At 35.0% G+C, this 13,822-nt stretch overlaps 1 protein-coding gene across 7 annotated transcripts in view; it reads left to right on the plus strand.

Moving 5' to 3' along the window:
* The window catches only part of ATRNL1 (attractin like 1), an 802,849-nt gene that overhangs the window by 61,856 nt on the left and 727,171 nt on the right, over positions 1-13,822 (plus strand). For all 7 annotated transcript variants that reach the window (XM_061403577.1, XM_061403579.1, XM_061403580.1 and 4 more), the window contains exons 6-8: positions 119-293; positions 3,318-3,405; positions 7,088-7,343. In XM_061403577.1, coding sequence (XP_061259561.1) covers positions 119-293; positions 3,318-3,405; positions 7,088-7,343 — 519 coding nt within the window. The remainder of the gene's footprint in view (positions 1-118; positions 294-3,317; positions 3,406-7,087; positions 7,344-13,822) is intronic.

Consider the following 13,822-nt stretch of genomic DNA (forward strand, 5'->3'; position numbering starts at 1 on the left):
GTATATTTATTAATATGATGAGCATTGAATTCTTAAATTCCCTTAACCCATATATTCTATTTCTGTAGTCTAAGGTCTTTGTTTAATGCATTGCATTGTTTGATTTTCTTTTACATAGGTCCTGATTGTTCTTTGAACGTTCCTTCTACCGAGTCTTACTGGATTCTGCCAAATGTTAAACCCTTCAGTCCTTCTGTAGGTCGGGCTTCCCATAAAGCTGTTTTACATGGGAAATTTATGTGGGTGATTGGTGGATATACTTTTAACTACAGTTCTTTTCAAATGGTCTTGAAGTAAGTTTTTTTCCCATATTTTTACAATCTATTTTTTAAGCTGGGTATTTTTGGATAATGAAGACTATCCTAAATGTCTTATTGCTATGCTGATTCATGAATGGTTTTCTTTGTAATAGTATCTGTTTTCCGCATGGGACTGATTTGAGAATGTATAAACTCAGTATATCCAAAAGTTATTTGTCACTATGCATATATGTTTGTTCTTTGTAGATATTTCTTTAACTTTCTACAGTGCTTTTGTTAAATTCTGAATAAGAAAGTATTAGCTTTAAATAAGGCCAGGCCAGGCCTATATTGGCCTTTATGAATCCTGGTCACCTTTTATTTTTTCAGAATGAAGTATAATTACTTACATAAAAATAATTTCAGTTTTTTCCCCCCTCAAATTTTAATTTACCTAAACTTTTTCTCTGCATTTACTTTGCAAACTTTTATTCGTAGAGCGGTACCAGTGTTGTAAAATAGGTTATTGATTTACTGTGGACTTAATGGAGATTGTCCCTTGCATGATTGGATGATAAGGAGAGTTGCATGAATGCGAGCTTTATCTGATTTTTTTCAGCTGTTGATTGTATTTTATGAACTATTCAATAACAAAATGAAAGAGGAAATAAAAATGATTTGATTATCAGTGTTGTTTTCAGGGGTCACATTCATAATATGTAATAACTGGTGTAACTTGGGCATCAAGCAGTCGGAAATGACCTTGGGTGGTGTACCATATGGTGTATGCCCCAAAAGGGTTGCTGTATTTAGCAGATAAATATATAGGACACCCAGTTATATTTGAATTTCAGATCAACAGTGAATACTTTTTTAGTAAGAGTAGGCCTTTTGTAATTTTATTTTTCAGTTTTGTCTTGAGTGTTGCATGGGTCATACTTATACCAAAAAATTTGTGGTTTATTTGAAATTCAGATTTAGCTGGGCATTCTGTATCTATAAACCCTAATTTCTGAATATATTAGCCCTATTAATTTGGGGGATTAAAAAATTCTGTATATAAGAGGAGATTGATTTAAAACTATGATTGAGTATGACTGGAATTACCGTGTAAAATAAATTCTGGAGAGAGGAAGGAAGAATTTTGAGTAAACATTTTAATAAATGAAGGATAACAATATCCTTCAATATCCTGTAACAATAAATGAAAAATAAAATATAGTAGAAAGAACTGAAAGAGAATTGGTAGGATTATTAAGATATGCAAAGAACTTGAGGAACTGAGATTTAAATGTGGAAAAGAAAAGGAAATTAGCTATGATTCATGAAAACAAAAAGTTTGTGAAAATAGAGTGGAAGTTTGGATTAAATTGTGGCATTTGCAAAGTAGAGTTGTGAAGACAGTATAGTTGTCAAGGAAACTTGGACATCTTAAAAGTTTGTATTCTGTACAAGTTAAATAGCACATTTTAAATTAAGTGATGAATTTTACTGATATTCTCCTAAACATATATTTTCTATTTGAACCAGATAGATTGTTTGTTTTTGTTTGAAACCTGTTTCTTTTGGTTACAGTGTTTATTTAGTTTTGTAGTAAACTAGAGGTATAAGATTAGAAGTAACTTTGTTGCTGTTTTCACAGGTTAGAAAATGTTTTTTCATTATTCTGAAGGCAGTTTAGTTGTAGGTAAGGATGTTTAAAAAGCTTTTTAGAAGTGATGGTGTCAGTAATAAGTTGATTAATCTTGTATAATAGAATTTAATTGAGGTGTACATGTTACATTTAAGACAAATTATTCAGTAAATGATATAAAAGTTCTGTATTAATGTCTATTAGAGAGTATTTTACAGAATATTTATTCATTGACAGTGAAAATTAACTTGTAATCATGGGCATAGCAAATCGTTTTGAACGCATTATGTGCTTAGTTCTTGTGATATAGAACATCTCAGGTGGCTCAGTGGTAAAGAATCCATGTGCAATTCAGGAGATGTGGGTTCAATCCCTGGGTCATGAAGATTCCCTAGAGAAGGAAATGGCAGTCTACTCCAGTATTTTTGCCTGGGAAATCCCATGGACAGAGGAGCCTTATAGGCTATAGTCCACAGGGTTGCAAAATTGTCAAACATAACTTTGTGACTGAACAATAACAGCTTGGGATATATCAGTGGATATGATGAATATCCTATCTTTGTGAAGTTAGTGAGGAAAGATAGACAATTAGAAGAAAAAAGTAACTAATGTGATAACAAGTATACAGGACTTCCCAAGTGGCTCAGTCGTAAAGAATCTGCCTGGCAAGCAGGAGACTCGGGTTTGATCCCTGGGTCAGGAAAATCCCTTGGAGAAGGGCATAGCAACTCATTCCAGTATTCTTGCCTGGGAAATCCCATGAACAGAGGAGCCTGGCGGACTACAGTCCTTGGGGTTGCAAAGAGTTGGACATGACTTACCCACTGAACAACAGCAACAAAATGTATTATGTATATGCACATATATACACAGATAGATATAGATAGATAGTAAAATAGATAGCAGCGGTAAGCAAATTAGGACTGCTGAAGAGGAGGGAGTTGCAGTTATAAACGCAGTGGTTAAAGTAGGCTTCATGGGAAAGATGAGAACTGAGCAGACTTGAAGGAGGTCAGACATTAGTGGTGCAGTTATCTGGAGGCAGAGAAAAGAGCCAGACAAAAGCAGTAAGGTAGATGCTGCTTGGAGATTTCAAGAGGCGACAAACAGGCCCATATGACTTTAAAAGTGTAGAAGAGCTCACTGTTGTTTAGGTTAATCAACTGGTTCAAATGATTAAGCTGAACAGAATAATTCCAGTAATAAATAACCTAGTCAAGTTAATGCATATTACATATTTAGATGATTGAATCCTAATTTAGAGTAGGTATATGTTGAATGAGTCTTTATTAAAAATTTCTAATATGGTATATGAAATTATGAGTTTATTTGTAATTGTTTTTGAATTTAATGAATATTTAAATACAGAGAAAGCATATGCAAATTAAAAAACCTAAAATGAATCTTAGCTTATCAAGTTATATTTATTTTCTTCTTGTTTTTAGTTACAATTTAGAAAGCAGTATATGGAATGTAGGAGCTGTATCAAGGGGACCTCTCCAGAGATACGGGCATTCTCTTGCTTTGTATCAGGTATGGATCCTGCTTTAAATTTTAATCTTTTTTTTTTTAATTAGCCTTAGAGAAAAAAATACTAAATCTCAGATTTATTTCAAATACTTAATGAAAATAAGAGATAAGATGAATCACAATAACTTGAAATGTCATAGATTTTTTATACTATTTTAGTAAAAAAATAGATTTTAATGCTATCCTTCATCGAACATGGGGAGAAAAGCTTGACTTTTTGTTCATGACTTTATACCTTGTCATCAGATCAGTCACTTAAAAAATTTTGATAAAGTACACATACCAAAAGTTTACCATTTTTACCCATTTTTAACAATACAGTCTATCTAGTGGCATTAAGTGCATTCAAATTATGAAGGTCATTTCCATTCATAATTTCCATTATTCCATTATTGGCATTTCCATTATTTCCAGACTTTTTTTCATCTTCCAAAACTGAAACTGTACCCATACAGTAACTCCACATTTCCCCCCTTTCCCAGCCCCTGGCAAACCACCCTTCTGCTTTCTGTCTCTGTGAGTTTGACTATTCTAGGTACCTTATGTGAGTGGAATCACACAGTATTTAATGATTAATAAATGACTGGCTTATTTTACTTGGCAGTGAAATTTGGCACTTCACGTGGCACTTATTCCACAATGTCCTCAAGATACATCTGTCTTGTAGCATGTGTCAGGATTTCCTTCTTTTTTAAAGGCTGAATAATATTCCACTGTATCCATTTTGTTTATCCATTCATCCATCAGTATGTACTTGGGTTGCTTTCCCCTTTCTGGCTAGTATCAATAATGCTACTATGAGCATGAGTATACAACTATCTGTTCAAGTCCCTGATTTCTGTTCTTTTGGATAGGTAGTCAGAAGGGGAGTTCCTAGATTTATTGGTAATTCTATTTTTAATTTTTTTTTTGAAGAACTGCCATATTATTTTCCTCCATTGAACATGCTATCCTCCATTGAACATGGGGAGAAAAGAAGATTGAGTTTTTGTCCATGACTTTATACCTTGTCATCAGATCAATCACTTAAAAAATTTTGATAAAATAAACATAACAAAGTTTACCGTCTTACCTATTTTTAACAATACAGTCCATCTAGTGGCAGTACTTAATTCAAATTGTTATACATTAAAATTGTTGCACAGTCATTTCCATTATTTCCACACCTCTTTTCATCTTGCAAAACTGAAACTCTGACCATTTTATATTCCTACCAACAGTGCACAAGGTTTCCAATTCCTCCGTATCCTTGTTAATACTTACTATTTTCTATTTTTCTTTCTTTCTTATTTTTAAATAATAACATTCCTAATGAGTGTAAAGCAGTATCTCATGTAATTTTGATTTGTATTTCCCTAATGATTTATGATGTTGAACATCTTTTCAAGTGCTTATTGGCTATTTGTATGCTTTCTCTGAAGAGACATATATGAAAAGTGTTTTGCCCGTTTTTAAGTTTTGCTCTTTTTTTGGTGTTGAGTTGTAGGAGTTCTTTATATATTCTGGATTTTATCTCCTAACTGGATATATGATTTGCATATATTTTCTGTCATTCTGTGGGCTGTCTTTTTACTTTGTTGATAGTGTCCTTTAATGGGCAGGTATTAATTTTGAAATAGTCCAGTTTACCTGTTTTTTTTTCTTTTTTTGCCTGTGCTTTTGGTATCATTTCCAATTTTGTATGAGGGTTCCAATGTCTACATATTTTTGCCAACACTAGTTACTGCCTTTTTGATTATAGCCATCCTAATGGATAGGAAGTGGTATTTTATGTTTGATTTGCCTTTCACTGTTGACTAACAATGTTAGTAGTCATGTGATTTTTTTTGGGGTATTTGTATTTTCTTTGAAGAAATGTCTGTTTAAGTTCTTTCCCCATTTTAAAATTATTGAGGTGTCAGTTCTTTATCTATTCTAGATACAGGTCCCTTATTAGATACGTAATTTGCAAATATTTCTTCCCATTCTGTGAGCTTTTACTTTCTCGGTGGTGTCTTTTGAAGCACAGAAGTTTTTAACTTTGATGAAATCCAGTATATATACTTTTTCTTTTGTTGCGTGTGATTTTGGTGTCATATCTAAGAATATGTTGTCAAATCCAAGGTCATGCATATTTAGCTTGTATCTTCTCTAAATGTTTTATAGCTTTTTGGCTTTTACTTTTAGGTCTTTGATCCATTTTGAGTTGTTTTGTATGTTCTGTGCAGTAAGGATTAGGTTCACCCTTCTGCATGTAACTATCTTTCTTTTCCTAGCATCATTTGTTGAAGAGACTATTCTTTCCTCGTCAAATGGTCTTGGCACTTTTGTCAAATATCAGTTAGCCGTAGGATATGGATTTTTTTCTGGACTCTCAGTTATGTCGATTTATGTGTTTATTTTTTCCAGTAGCTTGCTATCTTGATTACTTTTGCTTTGTAGAAAGTTTTAATGTTGAAAAGTGTTAACCCTCCAATTTTCTTTTTCTTTTTCAAGGTTGTTTAAATATTCTGGATCTATTGCAATTCTATATGATTTTTGGAATCAACTTGTCAGCTTCTACAAATCTGGAATTTTAACTGAGATTGCATTGAATTTGTAGATCAGTTTGGAGAGTACTGCAATCTTAACAATATTAAGTCTTCTGATCCAGGAACACAAGATGTCTTTGATTAATTTAGATCTTTCAACAATTATTTGTAGCTTTTGAAGTATAAATTTGGAGTTTCTTTTGTTAAATTATTCCTAGTTATTTTATTCTTTTTGCTGCTTTGTAAATTGAATTGTTTACTTAAGTTTCATTTTTGGATTGTTCACTGAATGTGTATAGAAATATAAATTGATTTTTTTGTACATTGATTTTCTATTCTGCAGTGTTGCTGAAGTCAATAACTCTAATTCTTTTTTATTTCTTAGGATTCTCTATATACAAATTCCTATAACCTACAAACAGAAATATTTTACTCTTATTTTCCAATCTGAATGCCTTTATTCAGTTTTTGCATATTTGCTCAGGCTAAAAATCTTGAGTACAGTGTTGAATATAAGTGGCAAAAAGCAGGCATCTTTATAACTGACCTTGGTGAAACATCCAGCCTTTTATCGTTAAATACAATATTAACTTTGTGTTTTTCTTAGGTGCTCTTTATTAGGTTGAAGAAATTCTTTTCTCTTTCTAGGTTATTGAAATAATAATGATTTATATATCATTCATTTCAATCACATATGATTTAATGCCGTATGATTTTTATAATTTATAAGTGCTGTAAAGTATCTGCTCATAGCCATGAGAAGTGGTAATAAAATGTACCCCACATAATATACAGAAATGTGTCTATTTTTCTGGTGAACAATGCTTGATGAAAACGGTGAATGTCTGTACTGCACAGAGTAGTACAAATAGATGGTAGAATTCAAATATAACAACCAGGGACTTAACAACTACGATGCTTAATCAATCATAGAATTTTTAATTAGAGCACCTTAAAGTAACTTTTTGAAAGTGTGGCTTTCCCCCCATCTTGTAAGTAAAAGACTTAATTATCATTGCTCATGTGTTCCCATTTGACTTTTTGCACATAAGAACTATGTCTTATGCATGTTGTGAGCAGTTACTAAAATTTAATGTTTAAACATAGTCTTTAATTCATGTATCTTGATAAGATAGAAATATTTGGTGTATTAACATATGTTTTTTAATTTACAGGAAAACATCTTTATGTATGGAGGCAGAATTGAAACAAGTGATGGCAACGTCACAGATGAATTGTGGGTGTTTAACATACACAGTCAGTCGTGGAGCACGAAAACGCCCACCGTGCTTGGACACGGCCAGCAGTACGCTGTGGAGGGACACTCCGCACACATTATGGAGCTGGATAGTAGAGATGTTGTCATGATCATAATATTTGGATATTCTGCAATATATGGTTATACCAGCAGCATTCAGGAATACCATATCTGTGAGTTATTTTGAACATATAGCTATACTCTTTTTTTTTTATTGGTTAAGAATATTTTTATCTAATAAAATATTAATTTGGATTTATCAAAATGATTAGTTATTTGAAATTAGAATTACAAGCCAAGAATTAGTATTTTTTTAATATAAACTTTTAAATTTTGTGTTAGATATTACCCTATAATATTTATCTTCTTAGCTAAATGTGTGGAAATGTTACAGTATAGACACATTTTCTAAGGATTGAGAATGTGTATTTTTAAGTATGAGAGGTTCCAATAGATGGCGCTATTTCTTTGGATTTTACTTATGAATTGAGAGCTAAAATTAACCCATTTATCTTTACTATGCATTCCATGACTTCAGGATTTTTCATTTTTCAGGATTTTGCTCATAATCTTTTTGCAGTATCTCTGTGTATGTATTACTCTTCTGAAGTAAGCTTCGCAAGAATCGTATTTTGGCTTCTATGAAAGATGATATCTGATGTGTGAAGGTGACTGGGACAATCATATATGACTTTCTCTACTATACTCTTAAATATTCTAATTTATTTTCTTGGTACTTTATTTCTTTGAATTCTTTATGACATTTTCAAATAGTTGTAAGCTTTTTTTTTCTTAATTTGTCTACAAATATGTTTATACTATGGTTGCTATTTAGATTCAAGAACATACTTCATTTCTAGTTCTAGCCAGAATTATGAACTCAAGTTTTGGCCCTTTTTTGTATAGATAACTGTATTCAATTATTTAGAGTCCTTGTGCAGTCTCAGTGAGAAGACTCATTTGCAGATCACTATTAGCAGCAACTTGCCTGGAAAATCCCATGGGCGGAGGAGCCTGGTAGGCTGCGGTCCATGGGGTTGTGAAGAGTCTGACACGACTGAGCGACTTCACTTTCACGTTTCACTTTCATGCATTGGAGAAGGAAATGGCAACCCACTCCAGTGTTCTTGCCTGGAGAATCCCAGGGACCGGGGAGCCTGGTGGGCTGCCATCTCTGGGGTCTCATGGAGTCGGACACGACTGAAGCGACTTCCAAGCAGCAGCAGCATTAGCAGCAACAGGAGAGCTTGCATGTGCAGGAAAGGACTCCCTCCTGAATACTCCACTATTTCTCCTGCAGTCCTTTTAAGTGATCTCTTCTTTTTCATCTCAAAGTGCAGCTGGGCTAGAATTGGTATATGTATCCTCTTTACTTCTTATTGCCATTTCCTGATTTTGCTGCATCCTCCCTGAAATCACTCAGCTTTGAATCTTATGGCATCAGACTGTACCACCTGTTACCTCTTCTTACACTCCTCTGTTGTTCCTTTGGTCACTGTGCTTAATTCCTGGAAGAATATAGCTTCTGGCTCACTATCTGTGTCCCGCAGACGTTAGTCGGGTATATTAACATCCAATTAAATACTTCTGGCCTCTCAACTTTTTTGATCTCTCTTCCAAAGATCTTGTCTTCCATCCTGTGGTACCCTTGACTCTGTGTACCTGCAATGAATCCTGTAATTTCCACTTCAGATATCTTAGTCTTCAAGTGCTAATGATGTTTCCAGCTTACTTCTGAAGAGGATCCAGAGTGGTAGTTCTTCATCCTTACCTCAGTAGTCCACTGAGCCTCCTGTCAAGTTTTCAGTCTCTCCGCACCCTCTTTTGTCTGTTTACTTCTCACTTACCAAGTTTTAAGTTCATAATCACCACTGTCTCTTACAGCTCTCCAAGATGGCTGTTTCATATATTTTCCACTCCCTTAAAACTTGTAACAGTTTACGCCTCATCATTACTCTCAGTTGATGACTTTACTTCTTATTTTACTGAGAAAATAGAGGAACTCTAAAGAGACTTAAACTCTAATACTTTGGCTGCCTCATCCGAAGAGTTGACTCATTGGAAAAGACTCTGATGCTGGGAGGGATTGGGGACAGGAGGAGAAGGGGACGACAGAGGATGAGATGGCTGGATGGCATCACTGACTCGATGGACGTGAGTCTGAGTGAACTCTGGGAGTTGGTGATGGACAGGGAGGCCTGGCGTGCTGCGATTCATGGGGTCGCAAAGAGTCGGACACGACTGAGCAACTGAACTGAACTGAAAGAGACTTCTGGTGAGAGGAACATTTTGGATGTAATGGTTAATAAGAAATGCTACATTAAATAAGCCTGTGTATGTGCATTATTGTCATAAACACTCATGCCCGCAATGAAGCAGATGTGGGTGAGTCATTCTCATTTTTCAAATGGGCCCCAGAGTTGTTTAAGCAAGAGTTACAGATTTTCTGTGTAAAAAAAGTTGCTTTTTAATTTTTGTTTTTATTATAGTGTTCAGGGAATATTTTGGGGATTATTTCTCCTTTTTGTAATTTATTCACATTTTCTTTGGAACCCAGTTTTCATAATTGTTCCATGGAGAGTTGAAAAGGAGGTGAATCCTATTATATCAAGATACGCATAGGTTGTTTTCGTTGTTCAGTCACTCGGTCACGTCCGACTCTTCGCAGCCCCATGGACTGCAGCACACTAGGCTCCCTTGTCTTTCATTATCTCCCAGAATTTTGCTCAAACTCATGTCCATTGAGTGAATGATGCCTTCCAACCATCTCATCCTCTATCGTCTCCTCCTCCTGCCTTCAATCTTTGCCAGCATCATGGTCTTTTCTAATGAATTGGCTCTTCGCATCAAGTAGCCAAAGTTTTAGAACTTCGGCCTCAGCTTAAGTCCTTCCAATGAATATTCAGGATTGATTTCCTTTAGGATTAACTGGTTCGATCTCCTTGCAGTCCAAAGGGCTCTCAAGAGTCTTCTCCAGCTCCACAGTTCAAAAGCATCAATTCAGCACTCAGCCTTCTTGATGGTCCAACTCTCACATCCATACATGACTTCTAGGAAAACCATAACTTTGACTGTACATACCTTTGTTGGCAAAGTGATGTCTTTGCTTTTGAATATGCTGTCTAGGTTTGTCAGAACTTTTCTTCCAAGTAGCAAGCATCTTTTAATTTCATGGCTGTAGTCACCATTCAGTTATTCTGGAGCCCAAGGAAAAAAAGTCTGTCTAAAATCTACTTTACTGCTCCTTCTGGTTGGGTCTTCTCTTCCTTACTTATGATTTTTTGATTAACTTGATCTATCATGCTCTGAAAGTTAATGAAAGTATAAAAATACTAGTTTATTTTTGCTTTTATCTTCTTATATATTCTTGAATTTATGCTTTGTAGAATTTGCTATCATGGATATTCATAACTACTAAATCTTTATTGTGAATTGTGTCTTTTAATAGTACATAAGGTGCTTTGTTTATTTATTGTTTTCTGACCTGATTTCTACCTTGTCTATTATTAATATTATGGCTCTTGAATTTTGGGGGATGGCACGTTGGTCTTTTCTTGGTGTATTTTTGCCCATTCCTTTATTGTTAACCATTAAGAATCACTTTAAATGTATCTCTTGTATACAAGAGAAAGTTGGATTTTGCCTTGTGATCCCATCTGGTTTTTCTACATTTTCTGTGTTTTGTTTGTCTTTTTCAGTTATGGCTCTTCTCATGTTTAGGGAGCGTGGAGCCCATTTTTTTGTGAGAATGAGAGCGGTAATTTTTGAGATCTGCCATTAGGCTTCTGCCATGTTTCTTGTTCCTTGTCTTCCTTTCTGCATTCTTGCAGGTTTCTCTACCTGGTTCTCTTAGTTTCATTGGCTTTTTGCACATTCACATCTGATTTGGAGTTGTTGAGTTTATTTTCATTCCTAGTTTCTCTGGAAATTTAATTTTCTTTTTCTTTCACTTCCCCCACTCCATGTTTTCCTTATTTTGTATGTCTTGGGGAGAACAGGAAGATTCAGGATTAAACTGTCATCATGCTTTTGAATTTGAACCATATGTGATGACTTTTGAAGTTTTAAGATGAATACTTAATTAAGTTGACTGTTAACCAGGACTTTTACTCTTTGGTCAACCTCCAATTTACAGGCTGCTGTTTTCTACTTAATTTAATTAATATTGTTTTGTTTTGAACACATGTGACATTATTATAAGTATTTAATGCAAGGGGTCACAATCTCTTCCATAAAGGGACAGATAGTAACCTTTTTAAGCTTTGTGGCCCATATGGTCTTTGTCAAAACCAATCAACTCTGCTGTTACAACATGAAAGGATCCATAAACATCAACAGATGGGCGAGGCTTTGTTCTAGACTTAGCCTTGGGTCTTAGCTTGTCTACCCCTTCTCTAGAGAGAGAGTGTGTGGACTTCTAGGGGCCTAGCAACCCAGGTCCAAAGGAAGTTAAAGTTTTGGCCTGTGGGTTTTTTGTTTTCCTGGAGTTTGTTTGCAGGATAAATTTATGCCCCAAAGTGACATGATGTCTAGTCTATAACCAAACTAGATTTTTCTTCTGTGTAGAGCCCGAACTGAAATAGATTTTTTTTTTTTTCTGTTTGCCTCTGCAGAACAGATTTTAAAAACTCACCTTTCATTAATAGTTAAGCCCTTTAGGGATCCTGGCTTTATATAGAAGTTCTGTGATGCAATAACTGCATGAGTTTACCTGTGTGTGTGTTAGTCACTCAGTCGTGTCTGACTTTCTGTGACCCCATGGGCTATAGCCTACCAGGCTCCTCTGTCTATGGGATTTCACAGGCAAGAATATTGGAGTGTGTTGCCATTTCCTTCTCCAGGGTGAGTTTACCTGTAGTATTGGCTATTAAAACCAAATTCTGTAGGCCACCTGATTGGTACGTGCCTTCCCTACCCCATCTGCCATCTGAATATAGTTTACAATTCACAAAATGCATCTTACTTTTTACATATTTCCCTTTATTGAAGGATAGGCCTGAGACATGGTGGTGGCTATACTTCCAGAGAAGTTAGGAAGGCACAACTAATTTGTTCTAATCTCAAATGTTAACATAGATTGTTATTTGTTTTTATTTGAAATAATTTGATTATAGGATGCCAGTTGTAGTTCTGGTAAATTTAAAAGTATTGAGGGGTTTTTATTTGGCTTATCCTATAATCAGAATATTATTTCTGTCAATGAGTAAATTTATCAAAAGGATAAATTTTTGGTTTGATTTTTGTCCTATTATTTGTATTATTTGTCAGGCACCTTTATGAATGTAGTATAAGATAGAAATGGGAAGAATACATGATTTATGAGTTTTATAAGGATAGTAAGTGAATTATGAGTAGTTTCAAAATTCTGTAAATTACTTAGGTACAAAGTAAAATTCAAGTTTTCTAAAATTATATCTTAATAATAAAATTATCATATTAATATTACTTTACTCCTAAAGCCTTTTGAATTTGTAGCTTATTGTTAAAGGATGTGATGTCAAAAAAAATAATCTGTAAGTACTTCCACTTTTAAAAGTGCTTAGAAAAGAATACAAAACAATATGTGTATATAGTTTAAAGACCGTCAGAATAGCTAAGTTGTGTATACCATAGACAAGTTCTACTTCAGGTAATGATACAAAGGTAAGTAAGGCTGCTCTGAACATAAGTAATGAGATAATTATCTTAGTTATAAGTGAATGCTTATCTCTATGAAAGTGAAAGCGAAGTTGCTCAGTCATGTCTGACTCTTCAGGACCCCATGGACAGAAGCCTACCAGGCTCCGGGTCCATGGGATTTTCTAGGCAAGAATACTGGAGTGGGCTGCCATTTCCTTCTCCAGGGATCTTCCCAACCCAGGGATCGAATCTGGGTCTCCTGCATTGCGGACAGACGCTTTACCGTCTGAGCCACTAGGGAAGCCTCTATGCTGCTGCTGCTAAGTCACCTCAGTCATGTCTGACTCTGTGTGACCCCATAGACGGCAGCCCACCAGGCTCCCCTGTCCCTGGGATTCTCCAGGCAAGAACACTGGAGTGGGCTGCCATTTCCCTCTCCAATGCATGAAAGTGAAAAGTTAAAGTAAAGTCGCTCAGTCGTGTCCGACTCTTAGCGGCCCCATGGACTGCAGCCTACCAGGCTCCTCCGTCCATGGGATTTTCCAGGCAAGAGTACCGGAGTGCGGTGCGATAGGCAGAGTTAAAAACATTTCTCCTTTGTTCTTAGTGGTAATTCCTACACTATGATATGACTTAGGCTCTCTTTTCTTGGCTATTTTTAATGGCATTAACTACCCAAATGTAGATTGGATTTACTTTGATTATCCTTACTTTTTTAAAGCTTCTAGATAACTAAGAAAAAAGTGTTTTTTAAAAAAATTAAATAGGGGCTATGTCTTCAGCCAGCATTGCAGTGAGGGTAGCTGAAAAGAAAGCTGAAGTTATAGCATAATCATCCACGCGAACAGGACATTTTACTAGGTAAAACTTTACTCTGAAATATACTCAAAGGATATTGGTCTTAACCATTATGTAGAAATTTTTTAAAAAGACCAAAAACTTTCAATTAGCATACTCCAAGTGACCACTTACTCAATTTCTAATAATATTGCAGATAATTCTGAAGTATCTCTGGCTCTGTGATTAGTACTAT

Source organism: Bos javanicus, chromosome 26 (genome assembly GCF_032452875.1).
Source record: "Bos javanicus breed banteng chromosome 26, ARS-OSU_banteng_1.0, whole genome shotgun sequence".
In the NCBI taxonomy this organism is placed as follows: domain Eukaryota; kingdom Metazoa; phylum Chordata; class Mammalia; order Artiodactyla; family Bovidae; genus Bos; species Bos javanicus.